Source organism: Loxodonta africana, chromosome 17 (genome assembly GCF_030014295.1).
Source record: "Loxodonta africana isolate mLoxAfr1 chromosome 17, mLoxAfr1.hap2, whole genome shotgun sequence".
NCBI lineage: Eukaryota > Metazoa > Chordata > Mammalia > Proboscidea > Elephantidae > Loxodonta > Loxodonta africana.
The window spans coordinates 29,578,265-29,600,617 of record NC_087358.1 but is presented as its reverse complement, the minus strand read 5'-3'; the positions used below and the strand labels follow the sequence as shown (position 1 = coordinate 29,600,617).

General features: G+C 35.1%; 1 protein-coding gene across 13 annotated transcripts in view; it reads right to left on the bottom strand.

The window, feature by feature from the left end:
- The window catches only part of MYCBP2 (MYC binding protein 2), a 287,598-nt gene that overhangs the window by 213,631 nt on the left and 51,614 nt on the right, over positions 1–22,353 (bottom strand). For 12 of the 13 annotated variants that reach the window (XM_064270009.1, XM_064270015.1, XM_064270014.1 and 9 more), the window contains exons 4-13: positions 20,758–20,911; positions 16,234–16,430; positions 11,098–11,340; positions 10,796–10,867; positions 8,924–9,020; positions 5,011–5,084; positions 4,512–4,650; positions 2,819–2,895; positions 1,537–1,741; positions 350–514 (exon numbers count right to left, since the gene is read on the bottom strand). In XM_064270009.1, coding sequence (XP_064126079.1) covers positions 350–514; positions 1,537–1,741; positions 2,819–2,895; positions 4,512–4,650; positions 5,011–5,084; positions 8,924–9,020; positions 10,796–10,867; positions 11,098–11,340; positions 16,234–16,430; positions 20,758–20,911 — 1,423 coding nt within the window. The remainder of the gene's footprint in view (positions 1–349; positions 515–1,536; positions 1,742–2,818; positions 2,896–4,511; positions 4,651–5,010; positions 5,085–8,923; positions 9,021–10,795; positions 10,868–11,097; positions 11,341–16,233; positions 16,431–20,757; positions 20,912–22,353) is intronic. The other variant, XM_064270017.1, reaches the window with a different exon arrangement.

Below are 22,353 nucleotides of genomic sequence, written 5' to 3'. Positions count from 1 at the left end.
AAGCAGCAATGCTATAAAAATCAAATCTCAGGGTACCAACAGGGACAAGACATAAAAGAGTCTAATCGAGTCTAGGGAAAGCTTTCCAGAGAAAGTAACAGCTAAGCTGAATCTTTACTTGCCAAGCTCTATGGCTGACTCTGCGTGAAACTGGTGACAGTGTTCCTAAAAAAGAAGACAGGAAGGAAGCACAAAATGTTGCATTTGGAGAAAAAAAAAAAATGTAAAAAATAAAGAGAAAACATAGTACAAATGTTAATTTTTTTAGCCATAATTTTGCAATACATAATGATTGGGTAGTGATCATTTTTTCCATATACTGAAATAATGTTTAATTTTTTTAACTTACTTGAACTATCAGAGTAAATAGCATCTTTTCCAAACATGTATAGCTCTCCATCTTTAGAAATAACAGAACTACTTCCATTATTGCAGGCTGTATAGACCACAATCTTTCCTTCCATCTTAATTATCTTTTTAGGTTTATAGGGTTTTGATTGCCTTCTGCTCTTAGCTTAAAAAACAAAGAAACAAAATTAATTTCAACACATCTGTGTACAAATAACTGGATTCCGGTGGTGCAAACTGTTAACATGGTCAGCTGCTAACTGAAAGGTTGGAGGTTTTAGTCCACCCATAAGCCCTTGGGAAACGGCCTGGCGATCTATTTCCAAAAAATCAGCCACTGAAAATCCTGTGGAACACAGTTCTATTCTCACACACATAAATTCACTTGAGTCGGAATCAACTCAACAGCAACTGGTTTATGTACAATAGTTTCTCTATAAAGCCCAGGGGTTGGGGGGGGGATGTTTCTTGCATTTATGATACATTTTATTTATTTTCACAAAGGCCTGGGCTTCCCAACGTGTCAATATAATGAGTCAACCTACAAGCCTAAGTTGGTCATTTAGCATTAAGGGGATCACTGTAAAATCCTCTTCTGTGTAGCACATTTGAAATTCCCAATGGGAAACATCAAATTTCTACCAGTTTTGGGGGCGTTCAATCTCTGACTTAGCTATTTACACTAAAAAAACCACCAATGCCGAAGAACCAGAGCAGAAATACAGAAAAGAGATAAAATTGTTTATTTTTTCATTCTAAACAACGATTTCATTATAGAGAAAAAACACGAAGAACAGTGATCGCCAACTGACAGCTACATAAGGTTACTTAAGATTCACATTCATTCTGAAATATCTAGTCCTTCCAAAGTCTATAGTTCTCTAAATAAATCTAATGGAATAAACAGTTATTAAAATAACACCACTTGACAAAACAGGATAATGATATATTCTCAGATGAACGGCCATGCATTCAGAAAGCATGTAAAATTTCATAAACACGTACTCTAGAATAAAATTAGAAAGCACAGTCCTTTAATGAACAGTACACTACCACCATTAACTAAATATGCTAATGTAAAATTCTCCTTTATACCTGGTGAGGTTAGTGTTATCGAAATTAATATACCTTACGTTAAACAAATTCCAAAGTATTTTTAGCGAATGCTCACTTGATCAGCCAACTTACTTGATTCTCCATCTTCTCCTTTACTAGCAGATCCTGTAAAGAATATGCTTCCATCTTCTGCAACTAAAAGAGCATGAGAGCCATCGTGTCCAACTGAGAAGTGGACAATCTTTGGAGATTTCGTAATTGGTAGCTCAACCCATTTTCCTGCTGAAGGACCACCTTGTTTGATTCCAAGACTCTGGTATTTGCCAGTGTAATATATCTTATATATTAAAAAAAAAAAAAGAAAAAGATTTACATACAATGCCTTTTGAGTTGACAGTGCACCAGGTTTCATAGGAGAGAAAAAGGAATTCCATATTTTACTGCAAAACAAAAATAACAAGAACCTAAACTTTTTTTTGATACTATTTAGACTTCTGCAAGCTGAGCAGGAGAGAAATATGTACATTAAAACACACACAGAGAGCTCATAATAGTTTCTTTATATCTACTTAAGATACTTGTAATTTTTCATATTTATATTTATTTCATAAATATATTCCATAAACTCACAACCATAGGATATTCATAAAATTCCCAATTCACTTTTCCAAGCTGTTAGAAGGCCTATATACAGATATGCTATATTTGTCTAGCAATTTTAATTTCCAAGATTATTTTAATTATCCTCATATCTACTAGATACAAGGTTTCCATCTCTATAGATTAGACTCCACAACTTATAACTAAATATACATGCTCCTACTTCCCCCAACTTGTAGTCTGCACATTTCTGCACATTCACAAGTTGATAATTTGCAATGAATACACTATTTATCAAAATAAGCACAAAATGTAAATCTACCCCAACTCAAAAGATTACATATAGAGCTCCATAATTCAAATTATGTGTTCATAAAAATGTAACATTTTATAGTTTATAAAGTTTTATAAAGTCTTAAATATCACAATTTTCTTTCATACTATTTTATGAATAAAATTCTCCCACATTAAAAAAACATAAAACAGCAGCTCTTGTCCAGAGGTGAGATGAAAAGGCAGAAAGGGACAAGAGCTGGTTGAACGGACACAGGAAATCCGGGGTGGAAAGGAGAAGTGTGCTGTTACATTATGGGGAGAGCAACTAGGGTCACACAACAATGTGCATATAAATTTCTGTATAAGAAACTAACTTGAACTGTAAACTTTCACTTAAAGCACAACGAAAACAATTTTAAAGCAAAATTTAAAAAGATGATTGACTACATTTAAACATGTGAACTCTGTAAACTAATCAGCTGACTATACTATCTTTTAAAGTAGAAAATGTTAATTTTATCCAAAAAGAGTAATTTACCTTTCCACTTGCTGTTTTCATTAGTGCGAACTCTCGTCCTGCACCAAGAATTGCTGACTCTTCATCAAATCCTGTACCTGGTATACAACAGGACTAGTAAATGCTATTACATTTTTAGTATGAATAATTTAAAGCACAACGTGCACTACTTTAAGTTATTAAAAAGTCAACTAGTATCATTCAAAAACAAGGATGACAAGATACATGTCACATGGCTGGTTAAAAAAAAAAAAAAACTACTAACAGTAACAGATGTACTACTCCGTGGAAAGATAAAGTTATTATAAGCTTCATAATTTGTCCCAAACTAGTACCAAATTAATTTTTTAAATATAAACAAAAAAACTTAAAAACTCAGTATCAGCAATATTCCCTCAATGACTAAATGAATGAATAAATTTAATTGGGCACCTATTAAGTACCAGGCAATACGGAGTTCATGAATCTTATCTCAGGTAAACTTTACGATTATATTGCCCATTTAAAAACGAGTAAAATGTAAAGCTTAGTGACTTTAGTCCAGGCACAGAGTTGTTTGGGGGCTTGAACAACGCCATATAGATATTTGAATTAACATATTTCAGATGCTCTATTCCGTATTTCTTCCTACAGAGGAACATTTCATGCAGCTGTTACATGAATATACACACACACAGACCCTTATGCACATTTAAAAAAAATACAAAACTATGAATAAACAATTGTAACTTTATATAGGGCATAACTCACGATTCTGTCCAATTATACAAATTATAATTGTATAATTATACAATTGGCGGCATAGTGGTTAACTGCTACCACTGCTAACCAAAAGGTCAGCAGTTCAAATCCACCAAGTGCTCCTTGGAAGCCCTATGGGGCAGTTCTACTCTGTCCTATAGGCTCACTGCGAGTCGGAATCAAGTCGACAGCAACAGGTTTTTTGTGACGGGCTTTTCAAATTAAAAAAAAACTGTAATCTCAACTTAAATGTTTTCTATGGGGGAATTACAAAAACACTATAAAATTGAGTTAAAATACGACACATAAAGCACTAACGTCAGGTTTGTTAAATTTAAAGAAAGAGCAATCGAAAAAGACGGGTCTTGTAAAAAATTGCACAAGTTAAAGTATGGCACTATGAAGTCTGGAGTGGTGCTACAAATAAAAATTGAGACCCTCATGGGAACTAGTGATGCTAACTGCAAGAATGAGTATACTAAGCCCAAGAAATACTCTATCTTTGTAACCAAATGAAAGATTACTGATCAGTTTGTTAGGCCAGTTACCTATGCATATCTCAGAAATATGTTCAAATAAACATCAAAGATTGAATGACAGAATTATGTGTATTACTGTAGTAATATTTACAAGAGAAGTGTGCAAAATTTTAACTGAATACAGAGGGGCATATAAACTGACTATGTTCACTGTGTTGCCCAGCCACAGTTCTTATTAAATGTAATTTTCTTTTGCACCATTGAAAATAAAAATGGTAAATTGTTAGCCAATTCCTTTAAACGGTCTTCAAATATACTGTTTAAAGAACCCTATTTCCTTACACATATTAACTCATGATTGTGCTTCACAGCAACAGACATCCAAATAGCTACTAAAAGATAAGTTAAACTGCTGAAAACACAATGTTAGCTTTTAAAAGAATAAAGAACCTGAAAATTAAAATGTGAGGGAAAGGCTGATTTTGCCATCTTACTTATAATATGCAAGTCCTTTTCCAAATCAAATAGTGAGATACCACAGGCATGTAAGCATTTTCTGGCCAGTTTAAGTTGTAATTCTTGTTGTAGTACAGGCTCAGTGCTTGTGGCAAATATTCTGACAACAAAACCATCCTAAAAGAAATAAAATATTCACAGTTATGTTGCATAAATTGGTCTTTCTAGGCTCTATACTCTAATAAGAAGCCCTGCTGGCAAAGTAGTTAAGTCCTTGGCTGCTAACAGAAAGGCTGGCGTTTCAAACCCACCAGCTGCTCTGCAGAAGAAAGATGTGTTAGCCTGCTTCCGTAAAGACTACAGCCTTGGAAACCCTCTGGGGCAGTTCTACTCTGTCCTATAGGGTTGCTGTGAGTCGGAAGAGACTTGTCGTTGGTAACAGGTTTGGTTTGGTTTTAGTATATTCTAACAAAAACTAAATTATTTAAAAGAAAGGGGTTTCACTTACACCAGCTACTCATGACTCAGAGTACTTACATCTCTCGAAGCAGCTATCTGATTAATATATTCTCCATCAGTGAATAAAATATTTTGACCTTCTGTGTGGCAATCTGTATAGAAGGAAGAAAAAGTACTTACATTACAATATAATTAAATGTTTCATAAAGTGACTTTACTCCTCTGTTGAAGTCAGAATGAGAACTCTCCAAGCAATAAGGATAAACTTAAACTAAAAAGGAGACTTCACTTTTTAATAAAAATTTGCAAATTAGCAGATACTAATTCAACTAATTATACTTATTACATTTTTGTGCTTACATTTATAGCTTCTTCCATATTCAAAGACCTGAGAACTCACCTAATTCAAAGGAATTAGTATTAAATGTAGTCTAGTAGTAAACATGCACCACGATGAACTATAATGCTGGTTATAATCATTTCAATACAGTCACATGCAATGTAGGTAACAGTCTGCCCTCAGACATACATCACAGTCATTAGTGTCACAGAAAAATACAGACAGACCTACAGTTTCTGTATTTGAGGTCTATGGTGTCCAACTACAGATATACCTTGTTTTATAAAACAGATGGAATTCAAAACTGGTTGTACAATTTTTCACCTATAAGTTCAATGTTTCTTTCTAGCACTTTTAGCATTTTACACACTCTCAACTTTTTAAATGTCCTTCACAGAGCAGGTAAATCTATGCTTATGTATTTCTTTCTGTCAGAAAGCAGTCATATATCTGGGCTGCAATATCTTATTTTGCCAATACTGAATATATCTCTGAGGAACAGTACGCCATATACTTTAGTCAAAATAACACATAGGCTCAATTTTAACAAGGGATACCTGTATTACAGAAGGACCACTGAAATACATGTTAGTGATTGCTACTAAATAATATGAAACTACAAGCAAAATCTAACATCTAAGTATATACTGTATCCTTTTGGAAGAAAACAAATGTTTAGCAAGCAAGTATAAAAGCACACACATTTTCCAAAATAACTGCAGAGAACTAGGATGAATCTCTCCATTAATCAGAATACCAAAAGAAAACAAGTTTCTCTTTGCACCTGAATCAATGAAAGATAAAATTGTTTCTAGAATGCAGCAATGGAGACCCCCCACCCAAATAAACTGGATTACTCTATATCTTTGCCCAGGAGCTTCATACTAGCATACTTCCTTATCATAAATATGCAAAAACACAGGCAGACCCTTACCAAATAGAGAATTCAGTGATCACAAACTGGAAATAGAAACTGGGAGACAAGGCCCACTGGAAGCCCAAGAGACTTGGTAATCAAAGAGAGGAGAAATCGAAAGAAAGAGTTCCTAGTCCACTGTACAGAATACAAAGAGGCACAAGAAAGATGCTTCTCAAGCTTTAAGCAGTAAGATTTTAAACTAAAAAGCAAAGAAGAAAAACTCATTATAATTTCAGGTAAATGCAGGGCTGAGGGGTGAAGCAGCACAAGAAGAATAGCAAACAGCCTCGTGATCTGAGGTAACCTGTGACCAGACATGGAAAGTAAATAACATAAGGATACATTATAAAACGTATGCTGAAAAATAAAGGATAAAGTGACAATTAACAAACAAACAAACAAACAAAAAAGTGTTTTAGGTTCAGCAATCAAAACCAAAACAAACCCATTGCCCCTGAGTCGATTCAACTCACAGCAACCCTACAGGACAGAGTAGAACTGCCCCATAGGATTTCTAAGGCTGTAAATCTTTATGGAAGCAGACTGCCACATCTTTCTCCCATAGAGTGGCAGGTTCAGCAATACGAGGCTGGAAATAATGCTTCTTTAAACTAGACTACAAGACAAGTTGGAACGCAAAGCTCAAGAAATTACTTGATTTACGTTCATTTTAAACATGGTATTCATACCATCTATAAACCTGACGATGCACTTCTGCTCCTTCTTGAAGGGAAAGCTAGCGAGCACAGCTGTCCCTATCTAGGAAAAAAAAAGAGCTACTGAAGAAAACATGGTCCAGGTCAAAGAACAGTGAATAGGACGGACTTCTTTCACACTTGCGGGCTGAGTCTTCCCGCGGGTGATTTCAAAAAGATTTTCTCTTTATCCTTTCTTAATCCTTCATGTAATGTCATAAGACAGCATCTTCAGGAAAATTCTAGGCAACATCTGCCAGTTGGAAAGACACACAATATTCTCCCAAAGTTTGGTTCATTCTTCTCCAAGAACACAGTATATATTTAATAAAACACAGAATTGAAAGCCACACTTATATTTTTAAAAGTTGCATTTCATATGTTAACTGATGCAGAGGGATTTATATCGAATAAGGAGATTAACAAGTAATTTTTTATCATGGTAAAATAAACATAGCAGCTTTATATAGATGTTTTCAAATCGTCTTGTCACTCACAATCTCTATTAATGATCAGGGCTTCTCAGAAGTAAATCCTTTATATTATTCATCCATTTAGGGGGTGAGGGACCTTTGTCAATTTATCAAAAATTAGAATTTTTCTTCTAGAACATTACCCTAAAATGCTAGCACAAAGACAGCAATACAGATGCTTATTACAGTGTATTTTATTTAACAAAAAATTGGAATTCCATTCCAACATATTAATTAATGGAATATATTTTGTAACATTAAAACAATGTGTACATGATTGTTTAGTGGCATGAATACATATTCAGAATATCAAGTGAAAGAAGTAGGTTTAAAAAAACAATAGAGTATGATCACAGTATATACATACAAACAGGAAAAAGAATGGATATTCACGAATATATTAACAGTGTTTATAAACGGGAAGTGAAAGTTCAAAGTTGTATTGATTTTATTCTCCTTTGCTCCTATGATTTTTCTACAATAAATGATTACTTTGTATATATGTATATTGGGGTATACATTTTATTATTAAAAAAAATTTTTTTTAAATAAATCATTATTATTATTAGGACCGAAGACTCGGCCCAGGACTCATGATGAAAAAAAAAAAAAAAACCGTGTAGACTCATCTGAAAACAGGGAGCTATTTACAAAAGTCATGTGTTTTCCAAAGCTGCTCTTTATGAGAAAAGGGACAAAAAATGTGCAATTTCCTTAACACGGAATCATGTAAACTAATTTGGGCACAGGTAGCAATATTCACATAAATACTTGATGGAGTTATTAAAAAAAAATGTAAAAATTAACAAGCAGCCTGGGAGCAATTATCCTTCTCAATGTATTCTTCAGAGCAGTGGTTCTCAATCATTTCAGCTGGTCAAATGCCTAGAAGTAATATTGCTGCTTACCTTAAAATTATTGATAGACACATTAAGCATTCAACATTTTAATAAAACAACCCACTTTGGAAAGTATAAGCAAATTCAAAGACCTTAAAATGGAAAATACCTTATGCCTTTGCCCAGTGTTCCACAACATTTGAGACTTACTGTCTCAATGTAAACAGCAGTGATTCTAAGTTTGAATTAAGGCAAAATGAATTGTGTCCAAAGTGCCTTATCAGAGTTTTATTAAAAGGGATAAATGTTCGAATTTTTTAAAAAATTCTTGACATACCCTTCAGGCTGTCTCTGAAAACACTTTAAAATAAAGAGGAAATCTCAAAGTATAAGGTTGTTAAAATAAACAGAAGATTCTTTGTATCAGGTTATATGAGAGCCAGTGTTTTTTTTAATAAGAGCAATAAAATAACCTCGCCCCACTAATTCAGCAGTTGAGACATTTGGTGGGGGGTGGGGGGAAGCAATCAGGTTACAGATGGGCAAGGTCTGATGTCTGTTGAACTCACATGCATTAACTTTACATAGATTATAAAACGTTTTGCACATCAAGATTTTTGAACTATTTGTAAGCAAGCACCATTTCTTGCTACATGTCTAAATACCTAACATGCACACCTCTTAAAATCATTTGTGAAGAAAAAACGACCAGTAGAATAACATACCTGGTAACATTACAGTACCGTCTTGCTCCAGTGTTTCAGGGCTTATTCTTATGGCTGTCATGCTGTGGTTATTCACATCTCTATACAATAAATAACCCTGATAACAATAAAAAGTTCTGTTGTGTTATGTGTTAAAATATTTTTTTCATTACCAACTTAACAGCGAAAGCAGCCACACAGGACCATGTTACAGTTTTTTAAGGTACAATAATACATCAATATTAGTGATGTCTACAAAAAATTAAATATTAAAAATATAAAAGCATGGGTATACCATAATACAGGAGGCATAGCACATTATTTGGGAATCAATTTAATCTATCATATTCTCAGATACATATATATAGTATAAATATACAGAACAGGACAAGATAAACATTTTCTTCAAGATGACTATACCCCTTGCCAAGAAAATAACAGAAATGATCACTATTACTTTAACAAATGCTTTAAAAGAAAAAATAATAAAATATTTAAGCTGCCATTTCAAAACGAATAGAGTAGTAGTTTTAGATGGGCTGATGTACCACTGGCCGTATTTCTGTAAAAAATGCACTATGCATTGTTTCTTAGAATAACAGATAGCAAGCAAAAAACTGATGAGACATTTCAAACCATATTATGTTTTAAAAAACACTCACAGAGCGATGACTTTGTTATCTAAAATTAAATTTCAGAATCTCTCCACTAGCTGACATAGCGGGATTATCATTCATATGACAACAACAAAAATTTCTTTAGTTTCTAAAATGCTTTCAAATATCTTTTATCATTTTATGCTGACAACAATCCTATGAGCTGGGCAAAGCATGTGTGCAAAGAAATCTTTATTCTGCTTTCTTCCACAGAAGAACGTGGGCTTTGCCTCTCAGGAAGGCTTTGTATGAAAATAAGCATTTCTGGCCTCTCTTTTCCATCTTTAATTTGCTTCTCTCCATAGGAGGAGGAGTGATGCATCTGATTGCTGTGTTCTTAAGAGTCTGACACCCATTCAGCCACGCTATTCAGGGGATGAGATCACGGGATTAAGAAAGCGATACGGCCTAGCTCTCTTCTCTCTTTGGTGATATTCTGCATGGACCTCTATGCAGCTGACTGTCTACCTACAGGCCAAACTGTGATCCCTGGAAGTTACAGCTATAGACTTAGGATGGAAGAGTTTGTGGTAAGAAGCCGCAATTTGGCCTCAGGTCACAGATACATTTCCCAATTCAGAATTGTTAATCATAAAGGTAGTCTTTGAATCTTATCTAGAAGCTCACCTAAACAAGAACTTCAACAGAAGACATTTTTATTCCCATTTTACAGATAAATAACAGAGGACCAAGTAAGTCAACTGAGTTTTCCAAAATCACACAGCTAGTAAACAGCAGGGCTAGAATTAAAAAGTAGACCTCTCGTTAATTCTAAGCCAGTGTTCCTTATACTGTGCTATTCTGTTTTTACAGGGGTCCCTGTTTTTTTTTTTTTTTTCTGGGTGGGGCAGTTAAGCGCTCAGCTGCTAACTGAAAGGCTGGCAATTTGAGTTCACCTAGGCATACTTCAGAAGAAAGTCCTGGCAATCTACTTCTGAAAAACCTACCATTGAAAACCCCATGGAGCACAATTCTACTTGACACACATGGGGTCACCCTGAGTCGGAACTGACTCAACAGCAACTTTTTTTTTTTTTTTAAATACTGGTTTTCTAGCAATATTGTTAAAAACAAAAACAAAAAAGGATATATATTGTGTGTGTGTGTGTGTGTGTGTGTGTGTTATATGAAACTTCTGTTTAAATAAGAGTGACATTATATACTAATTAACCAAATAGAAACCACATGTTCTAAAATTTAACAACGAAAATTTGGTTTATTGCGGATATTCTCCTACCTGAGCATACCCTAACCAAGACTTTTTTTCTTTTCTGTTTCTGATGCGGGATGTAGAATTGTATATATGGCCCTGCAAAATAACAAATATTGTCTATCAACAGTTGCATAATTAATAATTAATGAAAATAATACAAAAGGATGAATGACATTTAATGTACACATTTCAATTATGATTTTTACAGAATTACCATTATATCAAAATTAAATAAAAAAATAATAATGAGGCTAGAAACAAATGGAACATAATTCAGTATAGGTGTATCTTCTGCTATGATTAAGAACTGTAAGAAATAACGTTACCCTAACTGTCCCACTGTATCCAGAGCCTATTTTGTATAAGCCATCCTTGCATAAGAGATAAAGAAAAAATCCATCATTCTGAAGTAGGCATTGATCATCTTCATCAACAGATATTTCTTTTAATGGCCACTTGTGCATCAATGCTGCTTTCTTAATGCCATTGCTAAACCAGTCCTGAATTTGAATTTTTCCCACCAAAACTGCTTGTACACTTCTCTGGAGTGAATTTAGTATTGTTGGCACCTATTCAACAAAGGAGAAAAAAGCAAAAAAGGTATTTTAAAATGCCCCAAACACAAAACAAGACAAATACAGACATTTTTTGTAACATATAAGCACTTATAAGAAACACTGTTCAGAATGATGATGGCATGCAGGCAGAAAATAATAACATGAAGCTCATTTTCAGAAGTAAATCTCAAACAAACCAAAAAAATATCAAATCCAAAGAAGATTAACCTGCATTTTTTATCAAAAATACTGATATACTCATCTCTCGCAAAAACACCAGGTAACCTGCACTGCCTATGATATACTGAGCTGAGCAAAATATAATATTAAAATTAATTTCACCTGTTAATCTTTTTACTTTTTATTGTAGCTAGTAGAAAATTTTAAATTACATATGTGGCTTGCATTATATTTCTATTAAACCGTACTGTTCTAGAGGGTACATTAAACCCATTGTTCACAGATACAGTTCTTAGGCCATCAAATGAGTCAATACAGTATAACATATTACATTTCCCTCCTATATTGTTTCTTGAGTCAATAATCATTACCTTGAGTCAATAACCATTTTCACATTTACTAAGTTTTCTTGATACTTATCCCTAAGTGTTCCCCTTGTTCCTCTAAATGAAGTCAAAGGTATCATTTCTACTTTTTCCCCTTGGCAACAGCCCTCACCTCTCGCTGCCATCTGGGCTGGATAATCTGTAGGCCTTCCATAGCTTCCTGAGAACCATGCATATATACCCTGCATGTTTGAAAGTATCTTCTATCTTCGACTGATGGTTGGGCTACGTATAGTGAACATCATTTTCCCTCAAAACTCTAAAGACACTGTTCTGTTATTCCCAGTTGCCAGTGTTGCTTTCCAGAAGTGCAATGCCATTTTGCTTGATCTTTTGCTATGTACCAGCTCTTTGCTATCTGGAGACTTTACCTTCCAACATCAGTGTTTTAATTCTGCAATGTTACACCTTGGTGTGATTCTATTTTCATTCACTGTGTTGGGAACTTGGAGTGTGTTCTGCCAATCTGAAAATTTGTATCTTTGGGGTCTGGGAATTCTCCTTATAAGATTTCCTTGGTAGGTTTCTCCTCTCTGCCAGAACCCCTATTAGTCAGATATTGAAGTTTCTGGATGGTTTCTCTAATTTCATCTTATATTTCCTATTTTCTAATCTGTCTCCCCTCCCCCCACCCCCTACAACCATTTCCTGGGGATTTCTTCAATCTGATATTTTTAACCTTTCTACTGATTTTTTTTTATTGCTGCTATCCTATTTTTAACTTCCAAAAATTATTTCTTGTTCTCTGATTTTTTTTAATAGAATAATATTATTATATGTAGTTTTCTTTTCTTACTCCTATCAAAATCATAATGACAGTTTTCTGAGAAAACTGTAACTTCTGTCTGTCTGTACTCCTTTTATCCAAGTTACTTTTATTATTATCATTATTAATTTTTGGTTCACCCCTTCAGAAAGGATTTTAGTCTCTGTCAATAAAGTATTTCTCAGTACTACCATTCCTACTTTAAATTAAAACTCTCAGTTTAAGTTTTTTGGAACAGACAGGTAATATGAATTTGGGTCCCAAAACAATTTGAGATGTTAGTTATGCTTTCTCAAGGAAGACTTTTCCCCCTCCAATCAGAGCCAGACCAATAGTGTTTTTTGAAATGAAGCTGGTAAGTGAAAAGGAGCCAAATCATAAAGAACAACATGAGCTTTAATACAGGGTTTTGGCTGGAGTCAGGGATAGAGGCAGATGGTAGGGAACTTCAGGTGTTGAACCTGGGACCAGTAGTTTTTGTATAGCCTAGTGGCTGGGCATACTATTAGAATCAGATAAATCTGCATTCAAGTCCTTTCTCTGCTATTCGACAGCTCTCAATTGCTATAACTGAACTTCTTCCAATCTTCAAACATCTCATTCTTACTCTCACTACCTCCATGTCTTAGCACATGGACACTTGGAACATTCTCTTCCCACCCCTGCAACATCAACATCCCCCTCTGGACTGGCTGATTTCACCTCATCCTTTAGATGTCACCTTATACTCTCTGGGAGGGCATTCATGAACCTAGTTTATGTACCTCTGCTATGGGTGCCAATACTACTCCTAAATCTATGCAAAAATATATCAACACGGAACCCCCCAAAATTCAAGTGTTTATGGTCACTATCCTATTAAAATTTGCTATATTATAAATAATTCTTTGTGTTATTTTACTACAATTTAAGAAGTGTTCATATATTTTAAACTTATATTTAAATTAAATAATTTGCAGAATCGTTAAAGCATGTCTATAGAACACAGCTTGAAAACCACTGCATTAGATGAACTTTGAAATAATTAAGGGCCATAAAATGGGAAAAGAGGGTTCCGGGCAGGGCAGAGAGGGAAAAGATTAAGAGTAGAAATCTATAGTCAGGAGACTGCTCATGCCTGACTAGGAGAGTTCACGATCCCTGAATAAGTCACTGAAATTGACCCATATACTCCCTTTGCTGTCTTTGGCATGCTAATGGCAGGATTATACCCACCCATACCCATTGCTGTCGAGTTGATTCCAGTTCATAGTGACCCTATCGGACAGAGTAGAACTGCCCCATAGAGGTTTCCAAGGAGCACCTAGTGGATCTGCACTGCCGACTTTTTGGTTAGCAGCCATAGCTCTTCACCGCTACGCTACTAGGGTTTCCATGGCAGGATTGGTACAGCCCTTTTTTCTGTCCTGGAGGTTGTCCTACTGGCTAGGGAAAGGCAGAGAACAGGGACTTAAAACTATAATTTCTTAGTCAATTTCCAGAATATCCAAAAGAATTATATCAAATTTGCCTGTAAGAACTGTACCTCCGACCATTAATAATGGTGAAAAGCTTATTCCACAATCAGATATTAAAAGCTGAAAATGTTATATGCCTGACTGAAGTAGCTCAGAGACAAAAATCAGTGTTTGAAAAACCATAGTTATTCAAACAAAAACAGAGTAGACTGACAAAGATGATATCCAGGCAGCCAAAAAACACATGAAGAGATGCTCACGATCATCAGCCACTAGAGAGATGCAAACCAGAACTACAATGTGATACCATCTCACTCTGGCAATAATGACACTGATCAAAAATACAGAAAACAACAAATATTGGTGAGGTTGTGGGGAGATTAGAACCCATACACACTGCTGGTGGGAATGTAAAATGGTACAACCACTACAGAAAATAGTATGAAGCTTCCTTAAAAAGCTAGAAATGGAAATACCATATGATCCAGCAATCCCACTCCTTGGTATATATCCTAGAGAAATAAGACCTGTGACAAAAACAGACACATGCACATCCATGTTCATTGCAGCATTATTCACAACAGCAAAAAGATGGAAACAACCTAGGGGTCCATCAACAGATAAACGGATTACAAACTGTGGTACATACACACAATACTACGCAATAATAAAGAATAATGATGAATCTGTGAAACATCTCACAACGTGGATGAATCTGGAGGAAAATATGCTGAGTGAAATAAATCAATCACAAAAAGGCAAATATTGTATGAGACCATTATTATAAACACTCAAAAAAAGGTTTATACACAGAAGGAAGTATTTTTTGATGGTTACCAGAGACAGGAGGGGAAGGGAAGGAAAATCACTAACTAGAGAGTAGACTACATACAGTACACATTGTGTACTGCCTTTCTCTTCACCAAAGTTAATGGTCAGCCCACGGTGATCAAGGCAAGGGAAGACACTGGTACGCAAGAATAAAAGGCATTGATGATAAATACTATAACACATACAATCCTGCAACAACAGTAGTAACAAACAATAATTTATGAATGGATACACAGGTAGGTATGTATGCTGAATAGGTGTGGGAGGGCGTACGGAAGTACACCCACGTGCATATATAGGTTTGGCTGTGGATATTTCTATACACATATTTGTATTTGCTGCATCTAAATTCAAATATATAACATAGCGCACAGGGAGTACAGCCATCGAAACATCCTAGGCATAACCAAATGCCTCAAGGCACTGAGTTACTGGGCCTGAAGGCTAAGGACCATAGTCTGGGGGACGTACAGGTCAACTGGCGTAACAGTTTGTAAAGACAACATTCTACATCCTACTTTGGTGAAATGCAACTTTAGTATTAAAAGCTTGGTCTCTTTAGGTCTGGAGCAAAGGAAAGTAAAGAAAACCAAAGGTTCAAGAGAATAATCAGTCCAAAGGATTAATGAACCTCAGGAACCACAGCCTCCATTAGCCTGAGACCAGAAGCACTTGACGGTGTTCGGCTACCAGTACTGACCACTCTGACTGGGACCACAAAAGAAGGTCCCAGTTAGAGTTGGAAAAACAATGTTGAACAAAATTCATATTCATAAAAAAAGACCAAGATTTTCTGGTCTGAAAGAGACTGGAGGAACCCCTGCGACATGGCCCTTAAGACACACTTCTAACTTGGAAGTAAAGCCATTCCCAGAGATCACCTTTCAGCCAAATAATTAGACAGGTCTATAAAATAAACAATAACACCCATAGGAAAGTTCTCCTCAGAACAATCATCTGTGAGACCAAAAGGGCAATATCTGTCCAAAAGCAAGGACGAGAAGGCAGGAATGGGCAGGAAAACTTGACGAATGGCAAGGTGGAACGCAGGGCGGTAATGGGGAGAGTGACGGCACATTGCAGAGACTGCAACCAATGTCATGGAACCACCTGTAAATAAGCTCTTGAACGGGAAACTAATTTGCTCTGTGTACCTTCACCTAAAGCACAAAAAGTACACACACACACATACACACAGTAGATTGACACCATATCCTTTTCTTTTAAGAGAAAAGATATTTAGAAGCCAGGACAGAATTTCTAAGCAGCAATAAACATGAAATACCTGAATAGTTTGGCAAGCATGGCTCCCATTGTTGGTGAGGATAGCAGAGATGGCCTGAAGTGTCCTTCCTGTTTCTCCCCAAGAAGCCACCAGGCTAAAGAGGCAAGCACAGGACAGTGCTGTCAGGGACTGTCCTGTGCTGTCATTCATTCCAGTACTTCGAACGGTGATTTCCAAAAGGAGCTGGAAGAGCGACTCTGTGGATAAAATATAACTCAATTATATTCATTCAACATACACAACATTATATGTATATATTATTTATACCTTGCCTCATTACAAAAACTAAGTCAGTTAAAACACTTAATTTACTTAATTCCTTTCTAGTTATCTTATACCCCCTAAATTTAAAATATTTCTACAATAAGGGCATGAAAGAACATTCAGTACAACTCCTTATTTTTGTAAATGAAGAAGTGAAATCTGCCTAAGGTCATTTAAAATAAACTTTCCTAAAGGCATTCACATAGTCAAGAAACTCATTCAATCAAGCAATAGACTACTAAATGCACTTATTTTACCATTTAGATTGAGAGGGACATGGGCTTCTTAAAATGTTAATTGTCCAGAAACTTATATATTTGAAAAACAACAAAAGAATACATAAAATGTATGCTATAATTTGTTTTAATACAAAATTGGTTTTGTTGTTAACAGCAGTCACACTTTAAAGAGGGAGTATGTAATCCATTTTATACCCTAGAAAAACCTTCATGTCAACAGGGTTGATATCTTCCTTTAATGAATAATGAAACTGAGAAACAGAGGAGTTAATTTTTTTTTCCCAAATCATAAAGCCATTTAGTGACACAAGCGGAAAACATAACACAAGAATATTCTATGGCCAGCAGAGTTCTCCATAAAAGACTCTCTGAAACAACTCCATCCAAGACTGAATCAGTAGACATCCTCTGGATATTTCCTCCACAGAAAGAAAGGGGGATCTGAAAATATTTAGAGTGAATAATCAGAGAGAGGGAGAGTGTGTGTGTGTGTCAGGAGAAAGTGAAGAAAAATTGAGAAAGATGAAGAGAGGGCTAAGAAAAGGGGAGGCAGGGAAGACAGCAAGAGGAAGACTGATGTCATTCTCTGACTATAACTCACAGAAACCTAGGAATCATCCTGACCCCCTTCCTATCCCTCATCTTACGTATCTAATCCTAAATTAAGCCCTATTAACTTCATTTCCTAATTAATTTCTCCACTTATCTCCAATTCACCACCATCTTCCCAATCCATGCTAATACTATCTATTAACTGGACTACTAAAAAAGTGTTCATAAATTATCTCCTACCTTTTACATTCATAACCAAAGTAAATTTTTAAAACAAAAATCTGGTTACTACCTAAAATCCATTCATTCCTTTGTTAATTCCTTCTTCCCTCTCTCGTTCTCCCTCTTTCCTTTCTCCCTCCCTTCCTTCACTTGTCTCTCTATTCCTCAGTCTTTCATTTATTCCATCCATCCTTCCCTCTGCCTTCCCAAACATCTTTTTCTCTCCATCCCTTCATCTACTCTTCCTTCTATCTGGCTATACTTCTATCTATCCTTCTGCCATTCTATCTTTTACTTATTCAGCAAATATTTACTGAATTCTTACTATACACCAGGAACTATTCTAGATTGGGATAGTATAGTGGTAAACAATGTTTCCACCCTTACATGTGAGTAGAAGAAAAGTCAATAATTTAAACAAATAATTTCAGAAAATACATGCTATAAAAGAAAGGGCAATGAGATAGAGTGACTTTTCATTCCATTTAGAATAATAACCAAACTCCTTAACATGGCCCATAAAGTTTCCCAAGATCTACTTCCTGCCTTCCTCACACTGTATCACAAGGCCCTCCCCTCCCTCCACAGACTAGCCAGCCTTTCCCTTTTCTATCTCACAGCATCTCTACATGCTGCCCTTTCTGCCTGGAACACTTATAACCTGGTTACCTTCTTTTCATCCTCTAATCTCAAATATCACATCTTCAGGAAAGCCTGTTATAGACTCTCAGAACTCCATCAACCTCGCTCCATACTATTAATCCACATTTGTAATTACACATGTGTCCAACCATTCGATGCTAAGTTCTACAATACAGCAAAGGTGTCTCTATTGCTCACTACTGTATCATATTCTCTTAGCACACAACATAGGAAGTTCTCAAAAATTTCTGTTAAATACATGATCTGATGAACCAAAATTTAGTATACTATTTTGCAAATGCAAACAGAATTTACATTTGAGTAACTGAAAATATATATTCTAATCTTACACTGAACAGAAAGATAGATAAAAGAGAATGTTTTTTTAAAGTAATGATGAGTAAATCAAAATCCATTTGTAAAGAGCAGTTTGCTGTATACTAATTCAGCAATAATATTGGAATAGCAATAACTATTTCAATAATATGAGCTATGCAAAAGATAACGTGAATAACAAGAAAGTAACCAAGTGGGAAAAGGTAACTAATCTGATTGTGATAAGATACTGGATCAAAGGAAAAAAGCAGAGACAGGCTTCAACAAAAATAGGGTTTTAAAGAACAAGATTACTACATATATCTTTGAGATAATTAAAGAAAATAAAAACTATGAAGGTATGGTAAACCCCTTATACAGTAAAATTAATTAAAGCAGTGAAGAGATCAGAGGTAAGAGTTGAAAGGATCAAAGAGAGACCAAATAATTTATCAGTACACTACCTGGAAAAACTACTTTTTTTTTTAGCAACATTTTAAATTGTTAAAAAAAAAAAATTGTTAAAAGAACAGTCTATTGTATAGACTGAACACGATGAAAAATGTACAACTGATAGGAGACAACAGAGTGGTAGAAGACCTAGGAGGAAAGAAATATGAGCATGTTGTTCAAAATAATACAGAACATAGGATTTAGTGGATATTTTAAATACTCCAATTGTTTGTTAATGAACAAACCAGAGCTAATCAACAGGCATCTGCTTCTTAACAGTGGCAGCATTTAATAACATTTAGGTGGAGTCAGGTTGTTGTTAAAAATCCTCAGCTTATTTTAATGGCTAGGATAATTAGTACTCTCCCCCCACTAAAACAAAACAACAGAAACAATCAAACACAAAAACTCAATCACTACATGTGACCAAAAGAAAAAATCTATAGTCCAAAACAGCAGTGTGATCTCGAGAGCTGCAGCACCAGCATCAGCTGGGAACTTAGAAATGCAAATTCTTGGGCTCAAGCCCAGACCTACTGAATCAGAAGCTCAATAGGTAGGGCCCAGATGACTGACAGATGCTCAAGTTTGAGAACCACAGCTCTAGTCCTTCTGAGAATTTTCCTATGATACCAGAAAGATCTAGAAAACTCTAGACTCTTCGAAGGTCCATGGTTAGCATCAAAGAAAAGGAAATCAGCCAATTTAAAAAACATTGCTTCCTTTATATCTCTATTCCTTAACATCATTCAAGTAAAAGCTTCTATATGGTTTACAGAATTAAGTGTTGAGCCTAGGTCACTGGCATGAAAAGCAATCATTCAAAAAATTCATGAAAAAAAGCAAATGTATTTACTTAATGGAAGTTGTTACTAATTCACAAGCTTTTATCCATGACATAAATAATAGATTTCTGTCCATGAAGAACACAGAAGAAATGCTTTCTCTGTTTAGAAATTAAGTGTGCTGTTTTCAGTACCATTTGTTTCCTTTTTCCCTATTTTTTAACTAAGTATCCAGAGTAATGTGTAAAATCAGAGAAAGTGAACGCTAACTATTTGGGGAAAAGGTTTAATAAGAACAATGTAAGTTAATAATGACTATAAGGATTGAGGATTATCTGTGGGTTCCAAGGATTTATGTTTTGTTTTTTCCCTATCATTACAATAATCAAGAATTGTCTGTGCATGAGCTGTAATTCTTTTTTTTTTTTATCATGGTAAAAATATATTTAATAAAAATTTGCCAGTTCAGCAGTTTTTACATTTATACTTCTAATAATATTCAGTATGTTCAACCAGTTATGCAACTATCAGCACTATCCTTTTTTAAATTATTCTGCCACCATTAATAGAAATTCAGTGCCCCCTAGGCAATGACTCCCCCTTTCCTTCTTCCTCCCACCCCTGGAAACCATTAATGAGTTTTGGTCTCTATACATTTGCCTATTTCACATAACTAACTTACTTCACAGAGCATAATGTTTTCAAAATTCACCCATTTTGTAGCATGTATGAGGACTTCATTTCTCTTTACGGCTGAGTAATATTCCATTGTGTGTACATACTACATTTTGCTTAACTATTCATCTGCTGATGGGCATTTAGTTCTTTTTACCTTTTGGCTACTGTGAATAGTGTTGTAATGAACACTGGTGTACAGGCTGATTTTTAACTCTTAAACCATAACTTCAGGGGAGCATAGTCAGCAAATACCTTAAAACTTATGTGTCCACTGTTTCATTACCATAAATAAAGGCTGCATTACATGTTGTGTGTGCTTCTTAAGAGAAGCTATTTAGTTTCAAATCCTACATTCAATGAGTCTGGGCTCTTACCTAGGACCTCTGGTGGCTCCGACTGCAGGCCTTCTGGCTGCTGACCCTGAAGCACATTAAGCAGGGCTTGGAGACTCCTGAGACAGAGGGATGGATGAGAAAACCGCGTCTCCTTGATCAATTCGAAAACTTCACAAAGGCCAACCTCAATAATCTATTTAAATGAAAAAAGAATTATACTTTATAACATGTAATTTAATAATACTTCCCAGTCAGTTGAGCTGGTGCAAGTTATTTTCATAGCAGAGGGCAGACCACTGCAGTATTAAAGAGGAGAAAGCAAAAATAAAACACGTAAAAATAAAAAATACGTTTAACCTCAAGATTTAGAAAACCTCCATCTAATAATAAAAGGTTAAAACACAGTGGCACTGTTTAAGTAGTTTTAACATAATGAAATCTTAATAAACTATCATGAAAACAGTTTTTAACACTGAACTAGATACTAGATTGCATTCACTCAGAAGAAGGTAATTTTTAAATTTTTTATAAAGTTCACTTAGTTATGCTCAAGTAAAATTCAGGATTCTTCTCTCAAAACTCATGTTGCTTATGACCAGAAATAAAGTCAATATAGCACATACAGTGAAAAGACTAGAAAAGGACCTTTCATCTGAATCCTTCTTACAATGGTACAATTGTCATATTATTATTTATAGATGGTGTCCCTTATTTTAGCAAGATTATCAAAAATTAACAACCGCTTAGTTAAAATATCACTGGTACTTTTATTCTAATTATCGTATCATTCCTCATAGGAATCAAGAGAAATCTGACTCAGAATGTAGCAAAGGGGCCCTGGTAGCGCAGTGGTTTATAGGTTGGCTGCTAACCAAAAGGTTGGCAGTTCAAATCCACCATGCACTTCTTGGAAACTCTGTGGGGCAGCTCTATTCTGTCCCATAGGGTCGCTACGAGTCGAAATCGACTCGATGGCAACAGGTTTTGCTTTCTTTTTTAAATGTAGGAAAAGATAGATAAATCTGTACCTAAAGATTGAAAGGGTAAAATGTGATGAACTGGTAAAAGGATATAGTTTTAAAGGATTGATAAAAATCATAGACAATAAAGTGTCATTTTTCAGCGATGTCAACATTTTCAGAACCAGATGTGTAGGCTCTCTTCAGGAGGTGTTAATGTAAATTATTTGGAGAAGTAACAGAGAAAGTTAAAAAAGATTAATTAGTAGAAATGCATCAAAGCATTAATTCTATCGGACATGACAGTGGAAAAACATTCTCTCTGCTGATATTTTTGTATTCATTCATATAGAAATATTTCCTAAGCACTTACTTCGCACAACTCACTATAGAAGATACGAAGATACATTATATGGAAACTTGTCAGCTAAGAGTTAAAATCTAATAGAGAAAATGAGCCATGTATATAATTCCCACCCAGTCAAGACTTTTGTTTCATCATTTATTAATTATACTGTAACTGACTATTTTGTTTCTGTTTTCCCAACTAAGCTATGGTCTCCTTGAGGACAAGGACACCAACTTAAATAGTATAGTATCTTCCATGCCTAGATATACAATAAATATTTGTTTACTCACTCACTTGTGTGGTTAAAACCGCTGCAACTCATAAATA